We start from the raw sequence: 12,343 nt of genomic DNA, 5'->3' as shown, positions 1-12,343 counted from the left end.
TGACTACTTCAGACCAGATTTGATTAAATGAATTTTTCTGAAACTGAAACTAAAGCCCCAATCTTCCTTGCAATAAATGCTTTGAAGATGTCTGTGCATGAAGCAGTGCTTTCTAGTCTGCAGTATGACTGATGGTGCATGGGATGGTTTATCATCAATTAAAACAAATGCCATTAAATATAGCCCAACACTAAATGTGAGCACACCAGGTACAGTCAGGCTGGTGATTAATAGAGTGCATTAGAACTGGCAGATGGAGAACACAACATGGCTATTGCACTTTTACATGATGGTCTCTGTGGAACCATCATGGATATTTTCCAGTTGGTGGGTTGAGATTTTTTTTTCTATCACTTTTCCCAATTTTCTAAACTCATAAAGCCTACACTTAACCTAGCGCCCAGTGGGTTAGAGCAAATTGAATAAACCACTTTAAAGAAATAAATAAATAAAAAATGCCCATCCTTGGGTGCGTTTCCCAAAAATAACTATGGTCGCTCATGTTGAGCAATATCAAACTTAAAGGTGGCATGAAACAGAAACTAGGATTGTCTTTTCTTCCCTGTTGTGACATACCCAGCTTCTCAAACAAAAAGTAAATGAAGGATGGGACTTTTGTCCATTTGATCATTGTATTGTTGTGATCATCTGATGAGCGTGAAAGGTGCTGCAGGGGAAGGATTGCTGAAAGTCATCTATTGGTAAAACCTATTGCCCAGGGAGGGGATGTTAATCTTTTCATTTTAAAGATTACAATGACAAAAGAGATCTGCATGGATAAATTCAATATAAGTTTATTTGTATAGCGCTTTTCACAATACATATCGTTTCAAAGCAGCTGCACGGAAAATGCATGTTTCAATGTTATAATCAAGAAGTATTCTATTCAGCCAGAGGCGAGTATATAAATGTCAATATGGTAGTATTTTATAGCTATAAAATATGTATATATGGTCAGTAAACATCATGTATTCAATTAAGCAGACTTAATTATAACTTAACTTATGACTTAACATGTTACAGCAATGATTACAGCTTGTGATCGTTATAAATCTAAGGATAATATTAGACAGTTGTATGTTAATCTAAAGCTGGCGTCATTGGAAGTCTTAGCAAGTGATCTGCAATTTCCCATTTTGCAAAGTCAACATAAATAATTTATAATAAATGCTGAAACATTCCATAAAAAAAAAAAGTTGTCCATTTTGACTTTAACTTTAAACTTAGAGAGTCATATGAATAGTAATCCTGTGGTTTGTTTAGGCTCTTACTAAACTTCTATGCAAAGCAACAGGGGTGAAGTCAATGTGGTCACCACAATTTCCTTATATCTACTGAATCAAATGAATATAATTATTAAATCTGCCCAACCAAGCTTAAAATGAAGAGGTGAATGTATTTGAGTTTGTGATTCAGAGATCATCACAATCACACTGACACTCTGTCCTGCCCTCGCCAACAAACTGAAGCCCATTTAGTACGATATAACACAGTTCATCTCATCAGACAGATCCTCCTCAAAGCGTCCGGTCGCTTGTCCTGCCCTTCCTCGACTTATAAGGTCAGTTGCAGCACTCTCAATTTCATCAATAGTCATGTGACAGGCATCTGCAATTTCCCGCTTTGCAAAGTCAACAAATTTGGGGTCTTTGGCATATTGGCCCAAGCCTTCAGAGATCAGGATCTAAATAAAAACAAAACAGAAAGACAAAGAGCTTGACCGGATTTACATTACAACCATCTGAAACCCACTGACTACACACAGCTGATCTACATTTCACTATTTATGTGTCTGCTTAAACCAATTAGTTGCACCAGTAATAATTTAGGATATGCCATATCAAATAGAGTGCAAAAAAAATAGTGCATTTTTTAAATGAAACCATCTATTAAACCCTATATCCAAAAATAATGTGTTTTGAGTATGTGACTTGTCACGGTGGATACAGTTATTTGAAATGTGGTGAGTGATTTTTCCACATCTCTCACATTGTTTCAAGAAATGGAGTCACGTGGATTACTTTAAGGACTACAATTTTTTTATCTCCATGTAGAAAATGGTAAGATTCAGATAAATACTGCAAACTATGGACGTACAGATAAAATCATCTGCTCTGAAGGACGTCCATCCAGTGAGCTCCAAAACACCAACTGCTATTCACCCAATGCACTGGCTCCTGTGTCCAAAAGGTAGATGGATGCTGTATGTAATTTCTGCTGTACCTCATTGTCTTTAATAATGACTAATGTAAACCTCTGTTTTTTTTACATAAAGCTGCAATGGTCTGGAAAGTTGTGAGGTGTTTGTGACACATACAGTCTTTACTGATCCCTGCGTTGGCATATACAAGTACCTCGCGATCTCTTATCCATGAGTGTCTGTTAACCTCCCTACTTCCTATTCATTTCTGTGTTAAGTGTTTAGAACAGGGGTGTCCAAACTCTGTCCTGGAGGGCCGGTGTCCTGCAGAGTTTAACGCCAACTTGCCTCAGCACACCTGCCTAGAAGTTTCTAGTATGCCTAGTAAGACCTTGATTAGCTGGTTCAGGTGTGTTTAATTGGGGTTGGAGCTGAATTCTGCAGGACAGTGGCCCTTCAGGAGCATGATTGGACACCCCTGGTTTAGAGGAATTAAAATGCCAGCCTTATTTATGAGAGAACATCTGAGTTCAGAGTTACTTGTCTCCTGTTTACCAGCAGCTCACAAACCAGTCAAGACCAGACATGCTTTTCAAAGGCGTTATCATAGTACACCTAAGCCTGTTTTATTTGAAAGATTGTGGTGTTCACTTTACTAAACTGCTCTTGCATCCTCTGTGTTCTGTAGGTTCAAGTGTGATCTGCGAACATGCAAATAATACCCTGATGTGTGGTGTGTATTATGCTACATGAGCGCTGCTTATTTCTCTTTGAGAAAGTAGTATTATTGTTTATAGCAAAATTGCTAAATTTGAGCCGACTGCCACAAATCATAATGTATCACTACTTGTTTTTTCATCCAAGAAATTTAACATTTTATTACTAAAGCTGAATGTTATTTTTTTTTTTAGATCAAGGGACTGTCATACGCATTCACAGCGCTAACTACTGCCGAACTGACAGCAGCACGTGCTCTACTGGACGACCTGCTTCTCAGCTTGCCAAAACTGACTGCTACGCCTCAAACTCCCAGGCAATGGCTACTTATGTGTGAGTGTGCAAGCAACATTTTTTTTTACACTTTTCACATGTATTCAACATCTTAGCTGATTTTTCTGGATTTTCAGCTCCTAAATGCCCAAAATTCTTCTAAACACAGTAAAAACCGACCCCCACCACCCTCCAGACTAAGTCAGTTAAGTTTATGTGTGGTTGGGTTTTTATTAATTTTTTTACTTTTTATTTTACCAGAAAATCTCATTGAGATTAAAATCTTTTACAATTTGCTTATTTAATTTTTGCTGGTGCAAAGGAAAAAATAGCTGCTCCCTAGTCACCTCCAATGGCGTCTTCTCAGCTCCATGTACTAACACATTCAAGTATCTGTACGTCTCTTACAGCTGCATACATAACTGTAAGTGTTACTGTGTACAGTGAAATTGCTCACTTTTCTCTTTTATGGTTATTCGGGTTACTCCTGCATCAGGCTAGATTGACACTCTTCATGGTGGCTTTCTCTTCATGGAGGCTGATGTTGTGGATTTGACGACTTCAGACCAGATTTGATTAAATGAATTTTTCTGAAACTGAAACTAAAGCCCCAATCTTCCTTGCAATAAATGCTTTGAAGATGTCTGTGCATGAAGCAGTGCTTTCTAGTCTGCAGTATGACTGATGGTGCATGGGATGGTTTATCATCAATTAAAACAAATGCCATTAAATATAGCCCAACACTAAATGTGAGCACACCAGGTACAGTCAGGCTGGTGATTAATAGAGTGCATTAGAACTGGCAGATGGAGAACACAACATGGCTATTGCACTTTTACATGATGGTCTCTGTGGAACCATCATGGATATTTTCCAGTTGGTGGGTTAAGATTTTTTTTTCTATCACTTTTCACAATTTTCTAAACTCATAAAGCCTACACTTAACCTAGCGCCCAGTGGGTTAGAGCAAATTGAATAAACCACTTTAAAGAAATAAATAAATAAAAAATGCCCATCCTTGGGTGCGTTTCCCAAAAATAACTATGGTCGCAAGTTGTTGTTACCAATAGAGTTCAGTGGAACTTACCACCTAGTTGGCTAACGATACTTCTGGGAAGTGCCACCCCTGGTTGACTGATTGACTGGAGCACACAATATTTCACCACATCAGTTTTTCTTGCCAATGTGTTGTTTTGGCTGAATATTCTGGTTGGGTGGTTTAGTAAAGTATCAGTATTGAATATAAAGAACACTGATCTATTCGTCATGTTGAGCAATATCAAACTTAAAGGTGGCATGAAACAGAAACTAGGATTGTCTTTTCTTCCCTGTTGTGACATACCCAGCTTCTCAAACAAAAAGTAAATGAAGGATGGGACTTTTGTCCATTTGATCATTGTATTGTTGTGATCATCTGATGAGCGTGAAAGGTGCTGCAGGGGAAGGATTGCTGAAAGTCATCTATTGGTAAAACCTATTGCCCAGGGAGGGGATGTTAATCTTTTCATTTTAAAGATTACAATGACAAAAGAGATCTGCATGGATAAATTCAATATAAGTTTATTTGTATAGCGCTTTTCACAATACATATCGTTTCAAAGCAGCTGCACGGAAAATGCATGTTTCAATGTTATAATCAAGAAGTATTCTATTCAGCCAGAGGCGAGTATATAAATGTCAATATGGTAGTATTTTATAGCTATAAAATATGTATATATGGTCAGTAAACATCATGTATTCAATTAAGCAGACTTAATTATAACTTAACTTATGACTTAACATGTTACAGCAATGATTACAGCTTGTGATCGTTATAAATCTAAGGATAATATTAGACAGTTGTATGTTAATCTAAAGCTGGCGTCATTGGAAGTCTTAGCAAGTGATCTGCAATTTCCCATTTTGCAAAGTCAACATAAATAATTTATAATAAATGCTGAAACATTCCATAAAAAAAAAAAGTTGTCCATTTTGACTTTAACTTTAAACTTAGAGAGTCATATGAATAGTAATCCTGTGGTTTGTTTAGGCTCTTACTAAACTTCTATGCAAAGCAACAGGGGTGAAGTCAATGTGGTCACCACAATTTCCTTATATCTACTGAATCAAATGAATATAATTATTAAATCTGCCCAACCAAGCTTAAAATGAAGAGGTGAATGTATTTGAGTTTGTGATTCAGAGATCATCACAATCACACTGACACTCTGTCCTGCCCTCGCCAACAAACTGAAGCCCATTTAGTACGATATAACACAGTTCATCTCATCAGACAGATCCTCCTCAAAGCGTCCGGTCGCTTGTCCTGCCCTTCCTCGACTTATAAGGTCAGTTGCAGCACTCTCAATTTCATCAATAGTCATGTGACAGGCATCTGCAATTTCCCGCTTTGCAAAGTCAACAAATTTGGGGTCTTTGGCATATTGGCCCAAGCCTTCAGAGATCAGGATCTAAATAAAAACAAAACAGAAAGACAAAGAGATGCTTGACCGGATTTACATTACAACCATCTGAAACCCACTGACTACACACAGCTGATCTACATTTCACTATTTATGTGTCTGCTTAAACCAATTAGTTGCACCAGTAATAATTTAGGATATGCCATATCAAATAGAGTGCAAAAAAAATAGTGCATTTTTTAAATGAAACCATCTATTAAACCCTATATCCAAAAATAATGTGTTTTGAGTATCATATTTGATACATCAGGCTTTTATGGCTCATATAGTATCGTTTAGTGAGAATATGAAGCTCGTACTTGAGGAATATAACACCTCAGTTTTATTCAGAGGCCCAAATTGAGTGAAAATATGCAAATTGGTGCAGAAATTCTAATAGCTTGTAAATCAACGAGATCTTCATAACAGTAACTTACATAAAGTCTACTTACCTAAAATGCATATGAATATCAGTTGTCACTCTATATCTTTCAATAATATGTTAGATGTTGTTTAAATGCTTAGTTTTATGATCAGAATTCTGTAGTTTTCAACATGGGAGTCGATAATGATTGTGAGATGAACAAATGTACATTAGATGAACAAACATTCCTCAAAAGACTGATAGATCATATTTGATACTAACATTTGAACATGACTTACAGTGGGTACGGAAAGTATTCAGACCCCCTTAAATATAACAAAGAGTGAAAAATTTAAGGGGGTCTGAATACTTTCCGTACCCACTGTACATCACACCAGTTCGTTCTTTCATTGTAATTAATAGAAAAAAAGTATTTTTTATTGTATTTTTTTCCGGAGAGTTTGCTTTGGTAAACAAAAGCTTCAAAACTCTCGAAACAAACTCTGTTTTGGTCTGATTTTGTTTGAAATGACATTGTTCTTTGATTTTGCTTGAAGTATATCAGGGCCTTGACAGCATAGATATGAAAAGGTAGATGCCACATTCAACCGCTCCAGACACGTCGATGTGTCCGCCATCTTGCAACGGTCTTGTGTCGTCACTCACAGTGAAAATGAATTGCTGCGTCACAATTCGCATACTATCTGTCCTAAATAGTATTTGAAATTAGAATTAGTGTGTCCCAAATCATAGTATGTTGAAATGAGTATTCCAAAGGTTTACTATTTCCGGTAGAAATTCAAAGTGCTGATCCGTACACACTCTTAACCAATGGCTGATATTGCCCACAACCCATTGCGCGTTGGATGAGGATTGCATATAACATAATATAATGCATATAACTAAGCAAGACGCAGTTATGACGAAGTAGTCTGTCCCAAGGCTTGCATACTATTCTGCTACATACTCAAAAGTATGTACTTTTTCTACACAGAAAGAGTACATATTTTAAGGGCATAGTATAAGTAGGAGAACTGGGACGCAGCAACAACAACGGCCCATAGAAACAGCCGATAATGATGCATCTACGTATACATATCAATGCATGACAGTGCTTGTTTTGGTGCATTATGGGTAGTCAAACATGTTGTGCTCACCTATCATTTGAGACTGCACACTGAGGCTCCTCCTTGCTGACACCGCCTTGCTCTGTAGGATATGGCATCGCTGTGACTCCTCCTCCCATCACTCCCCCTTCTCCTCCTGTGACTCCTTCACCTCCACCTGTGACTCCTCCTGTGACTCCTCCCAGAGTGATGACTCCTCCTGTGACTCCTCCCGGAGTGATGACTCCTCCTGTGACTCCTCCCGGAGTGATGACGACTCCTGTGACTCCTTCACCTGGTTTATCTTCCAACAAGACAATGACCCTAAGCACACAGCTAAAATAATGAAGGAGTGGCTTCACAACAACTCTGTGACTGTTCTTGAATGGCCCAGCCAGAGCCCTGACTTAAACCCAATTGAGCATCTCTGGAGAGACCTAAAAATGGCTGTCCACCAATGTTTACCATCCAACCTGACAGAACTGGAGAGGCTCTGCAAGGAGGAATGGCAGAGGATTCCCAAATCCAGGTGTGAAAAACTTGTTGCGTCTTTCCCAAAAAGACTCATGGCTGTATTAGTTCAAAAGGGTGCTTCTACTAAATACTGAGCAAAGGGTCTGAATACTTAGGACCGTGTGATATTTCAGTTTTTCTTTTTTAATAAATCTGCATTAATGTCAACAATTCTGTGTTTTTCTGTCAATATGGGGTGCTGTGTGTACATTAATGAGGAAAAAAAATAACTTAAATGATTTTAGCAAATGGCTGCAATATAACAAAGAGTGAAAAATTTAAGGGGGTCTGAATACTTTCCGTACCCACTGTACATCACACCAGTTCGTTCTTTCATTGTAATTAATAGAAAAAAAGTATTTTTTATTGTATTTTTTTCCGGAGAGTTTGCTTTGGTAAACAAAAGCTTCAAAACTCTCGAAACAAACTCTGTTTTGGTCTGATTTTGTTTGAAATGACATTGTTCTTTGATTTTGCTTGAAGTATATCAGGGCCTTGACAGCATAGATATGAAAAGGTAGATGCCACATTCAACCGCTCCAGACACGTCGATGTGTCCGCCATCTTGCAACGGTCTTGTGTCGTCACTCACAGTGAAAATGAATTGCTGCGTCACAATTCGCATACTATCTGTCCTAAATAGTATTTGAAATTAGAATTAGTGTGTCCCAAATCATAGTATGTTGAAATGAGTATTCCAAAGGTTTACTATTTCCGGTAGAAATTCAAAGTGCTGATCCGTACACACTCTTAACCAATGGCTGATATTGCCCACAACCCATTGCGCGTTGGATGAGGATTGCATATAACATAATATAATGCATATAACTAAGCAAGACGCAGTTATGACGAAGTAGTCTGTCCCAAGGCTTGCATACTATTCTGCTACATACTCAAAAGTATGTACTTTTTCTACACAGAAAGAGTACATATTTTAAGGGCATAGTATAAGTAGGAGAACTGGGACGCAGCAACAACAACGGCCCATAGAAACAGCCGATAATGATGCATCTACGTATACATATCAATGCATGACAGTGCTTGTTTTGGTGCATTATGGGTAGTCAAACATGTTGTGCTCACCTATCATTTGAGACTGCACACTGAGGCTCCTCCTTGCTGACACCGCCTTGCTCTGTAGGATATGGCATCGCTGTGACTCCTCCTCCCATCACTCCCCCTTCTCCTCCTGTGACTCCTTCACCTCCACCTGTGACTCCTCCTGTGACTCCTCCCAGAGTGATGATGACTCCTGTGACTCCTCCCGGAGTGATGACTCCTCCTGTGACTCCTCCCGGAGTGATGACTCCTCCTGTGACTCCTCCCGGAGTGATGACTCCTCCTGTGACTCCTCCCGGAGTGATGACTCCTCCTGTGACTCCTCCCGGAGTGATGACTCCTCCTGTGACTCCTCCATTTTGCATTCCTCCATCCGAGGATGGGGAAGGGATATAGTCACAAGCTCTGGTTGTGTCAGTCCTGAATATGAGAAATACATAGATATAGCCTATAAAAAAAAACCTTGAGGTCGTCCTGTCAACTTATAGAGTTTCCTTTAAGTTCTTCAAATCGCGTTTGAAAGTATGAGTAGACAAACAACTGAGAGAACATTCTTGTCACCTGTATTTCTTCATGCTAACAGCGAAAAGCCAAGGCTACAATAGCTGATAATGCTCCACAATGATAGTGTTCTTTCAAGATGTTTAAAAGTACTGTAAGTCAAAGTTTCCTTATAAGACAAGAAGATGCAAAAAAAAACTTTGACAGCAAATGTTACAGTGTGCTACCTAAAAGCCTATTCACAAGGAGCATTAATATTCACCACATATTAAAAAACTATTTTTAACCATGTGTCCATGGCACACTAGATAGATTCAGAGCTCATCATCTGAATTAAAGAAATTAATAAAAAAAGCCACTGCCTGTCAGCAAAGTAAAAAAAAAAGTGTTTTACTTCTGTTATGTCACTTTGCTGCTTTGCTCTTGGTGTGAATAGGCCTTAAAGGGACAGTTCACCCATAAATAATCATTTCCTAATACCTAATGACATTCCAGAACTAAGATTTTCATATGATTTACACTGTTTCAAAAGTTTGGGGTTGGTAAGACTTTGTTTTATTCTGTTTTTAATTTTTGTATTTTAGTTTTTTAAATGTTGGTGGTCTATACACACTGTATTTGAATATATTTTAAAAGTAATTTATTCCTGTGATGCAAAGCTGAATTTTCAGCATAATTTCTCCAGTCTTCAGTGTCACATGATCCTCCAGAAATCATTCTATTCTTATTATTATTAATGTTGAAAAAAGCTGTGCTGTTAAATATATATATATATATATATATAAACAAACACTGAGACATTTATCAAAATATCTGCTTTCCCAAAATATATTTTGTGTAAAAGTATCATACCAGTTTGGATGAAAATGAGGATGAGTAAATGATCCCAGTATTTTCTTTTTCTTTTTTTGGGTGTCACCTGTTTGTGAGAAGTCATAGTGCCAGGGTTTTCAACCAGGGGTCCCTGAAGGTACTGCATGTGGGTTCTGTCTTCAAAACTCATTTGTAAATAATGAAAATGAGTATAATGCAGTAATGTTCTTGATGAAAGTTACTAGAAATTGTTATTGAGAAAATTCAGACAGTTAAACTGGTGACCCTGGGGTTGGCTGAGAGGTTCATGAGCACGTAAAGGTTGAAAACCCCTGCCATACTCCCATTTAACAGTACACTAGAGAGCATGACATCTACACAGCATGTCTGTCAAGCTTGGCAAGCATCGCAACTCGCCAGAATTCAAAATACTTTGCATATTTTCATGTTAAACTGCAATGAAAACCAAGTTTCTGGAGCGCCTCAAAGCTGTAAAGTGATTTGTTAGCTGACAGTTATAAAAATACAGCCCAATATTAAGAGATAAAAATACTGTTAGGTTTTGTCTTGGACTAAAATCTGACCAAATACCACATCCTTCAGTCAAAATAGATTAAACCGCTTTCAGACCTCCAGACTCTGAGCAAATCAAGCCATTAATTCTCTAATTTGGCATGCTGCATCAGCCTCTGTTTATACAGGTATATTTCTATTCTTAGTGTGCTCCTTGCCTTTGGTTGTTATTCAGTATCCACAATGGGGTGAGTTTGCTGTGACTGGAGGCCCACCTGCTGAGCAGGGGAGACAAACTCTGAGGCTGTTCACTTATCACTGTGTTTTCGGAGAGGGCAGAGGCCGGGCGGGAGTCCATTAGGGCCTCCTCCAGCATAAAGCTCCCACTGTGTACTCTAGGAGGAAGCTCAATGCTCACTGTGGTCTCGTCCAGATGGGGCGGCATAGGGGTGCTTCTGGGAGTGGACATGGCCGGTGTGGGAGGAGCATCACTGAAGACACTGTCACTCTGCCGTCAAGGGAAACACAATTAACTGTGGTTGCAGTGAGACTAATTACAAATGCCACCTGGTTACACTTTAATTTGTGATTTTTACAGTAAAATTATACAATTAAGTACTACTAATTAACACTGTGTACTGTGTATAATTATTATGTATATATAAATACACAAAACATTTAAAAAATATTTACATGTATATAAATATTTATATTTTATATATAAACAAAAAAAATTTCCTAAATATATGCATGCATGTGTGTGTATTTATATATACATAATAATTATACACAGTACACACACGTATATTATGTAAACAAAAACTTTTATTTAGGATGCGATTAATTGCAATTAATCATTTGACAGTACTAGTTAAAATAGAAAACCACAGTAAATAGTAATAATACTTTACAATATTACTGTTTTTTGCTCAAATAAACACATTATTGGTGTGCATGAAAGACCTTTTTCAAAAAATGTTACATTTTTGGCCCACAGTGTATATGAAACAAGGACACGAAAATAATACTGTTGGCACAACATCTTAAAGCGCACTGATTGTACTATTCCCACTGGATTTTTAATGTTAGATGCTGGGTGTTCTTACCCTGAAGAACTCCTCTTCTTCCATCATCTCCCCCTCCAGCCCTTCCTCATCCTCCATCGCTATAGCCAGCCGCATCTCTGGGGCCAGATCCTGCAGTGTGCGTAACCCGGCCTGGATCACACAAGATCAGAGTCAAACATGTGTTGTGTGTTTTTGCTGAGTATCATATTTGGCTCATAGTGTATGATATAGAGAGAATATGGAGCTCATACTTGAGGAGGAAAAAACATGCAAATCGGTGCAGTTGCTGATATTTATATGGCCAAAGAAATAGCTTGTAATATACTCAGAGGTTTTTATAACTATAAAAGACTACTTGCATAAAATGCATATAAATATCAGTTGTCACTCTGTATCTCCCAATAATGTCTAAGTAAAATGATATTTAAATCTCAAAAGATACGAACATCATCACAACATGCCACTGAAAAAAAGTATGCACTTTAAATAAGAAATAAGAAAGTTCATGCTGCCCAATTCAACTTTCTATGTCATACTTAATTTTGCTGTTAAATATTCTATATTATAAATATATTATTTCTGATCTGAAATAGTTATAATTCCAATGCATGCAAAACGGCCATTTGACAAGCAAGGCAACACATTCAGACAACTGTCATAATTCTTTACCTGGAGAGAGGCTGACTTGTCCTTGCCTTTCTTCTTCCTCTCTTTCTCCTTTCGCTTGCGAAATTTTTTGAAGTAGTCCTGAATCAGGAAGCTGGCATAGAACTTTCCTGCAGTCACCTCATTCCCTAAAACGCAGAGAGATGGATTTTTAAAAAAGACAAAAAAAA

At 37.8% G+C, this 12,343-nt stretch overlaps 1 protein-coding gene across 1 annotated transcript in view; it reads right to left on the bottom strand.

Moving 5' to 3' along the window:
- Positions 1–781: 781 nt before the first annotated feature.
- The window catches only part of cacna1fa (calcium channel, voltage-dependent, L type, alpha 1F subunit a), a 39,472-nt gene continuing 27,910 nt past the window's right edge, over positions 782–12,343 (bottom strand). The window contains exons 37-41 of the mRNA XM_016228882.1: positions 10,659–10,948; positions 8,759–9,033; positions 7,092–7,336; positions 5,386–5,580; positions 782–1,684 (exon numbers count right to left, since the gene is read on the bottom strand). Coding sequence (XP_016084368.1) covers positions 1,475–1,684; positions 5,386–5,580; positions 7,092–7,336; positions 8,759–9,033; positions 10,659–10,948 — 1,215 coding nt within the window. The 3' untranslated portion in view covers positions 782–1,474. The remainder of the gene's footprint in view (positions 1,685–5,385; positions 5,581–7,091; positions 7,337–8,758; positions 9,034–10,658; positions 10,949–12,343) is intronic.

Source organism: Sinocyclocheilus grahami, unplaced genomic scaffold (assembly GCF_001515645.1).
Source record: "Sinocyclocheilus grahami isolate Dianchi unplaced genomic scaffold, SAMN03320097.WGS_v1.1 scaffold345.1, whole genome shotgun sequence".
Taxonomy (NCBI): domain Eukaryota; kingdom Metazoa; phylum Chordata; class Actinopteri; order Cypriniformes; family Cyprinidae; genus Sinocyclocheilus; species Sinocyclocheilus grahami.
This window is presented reverse-complemented; position numbering and strand designations above follow the sequence as displayed.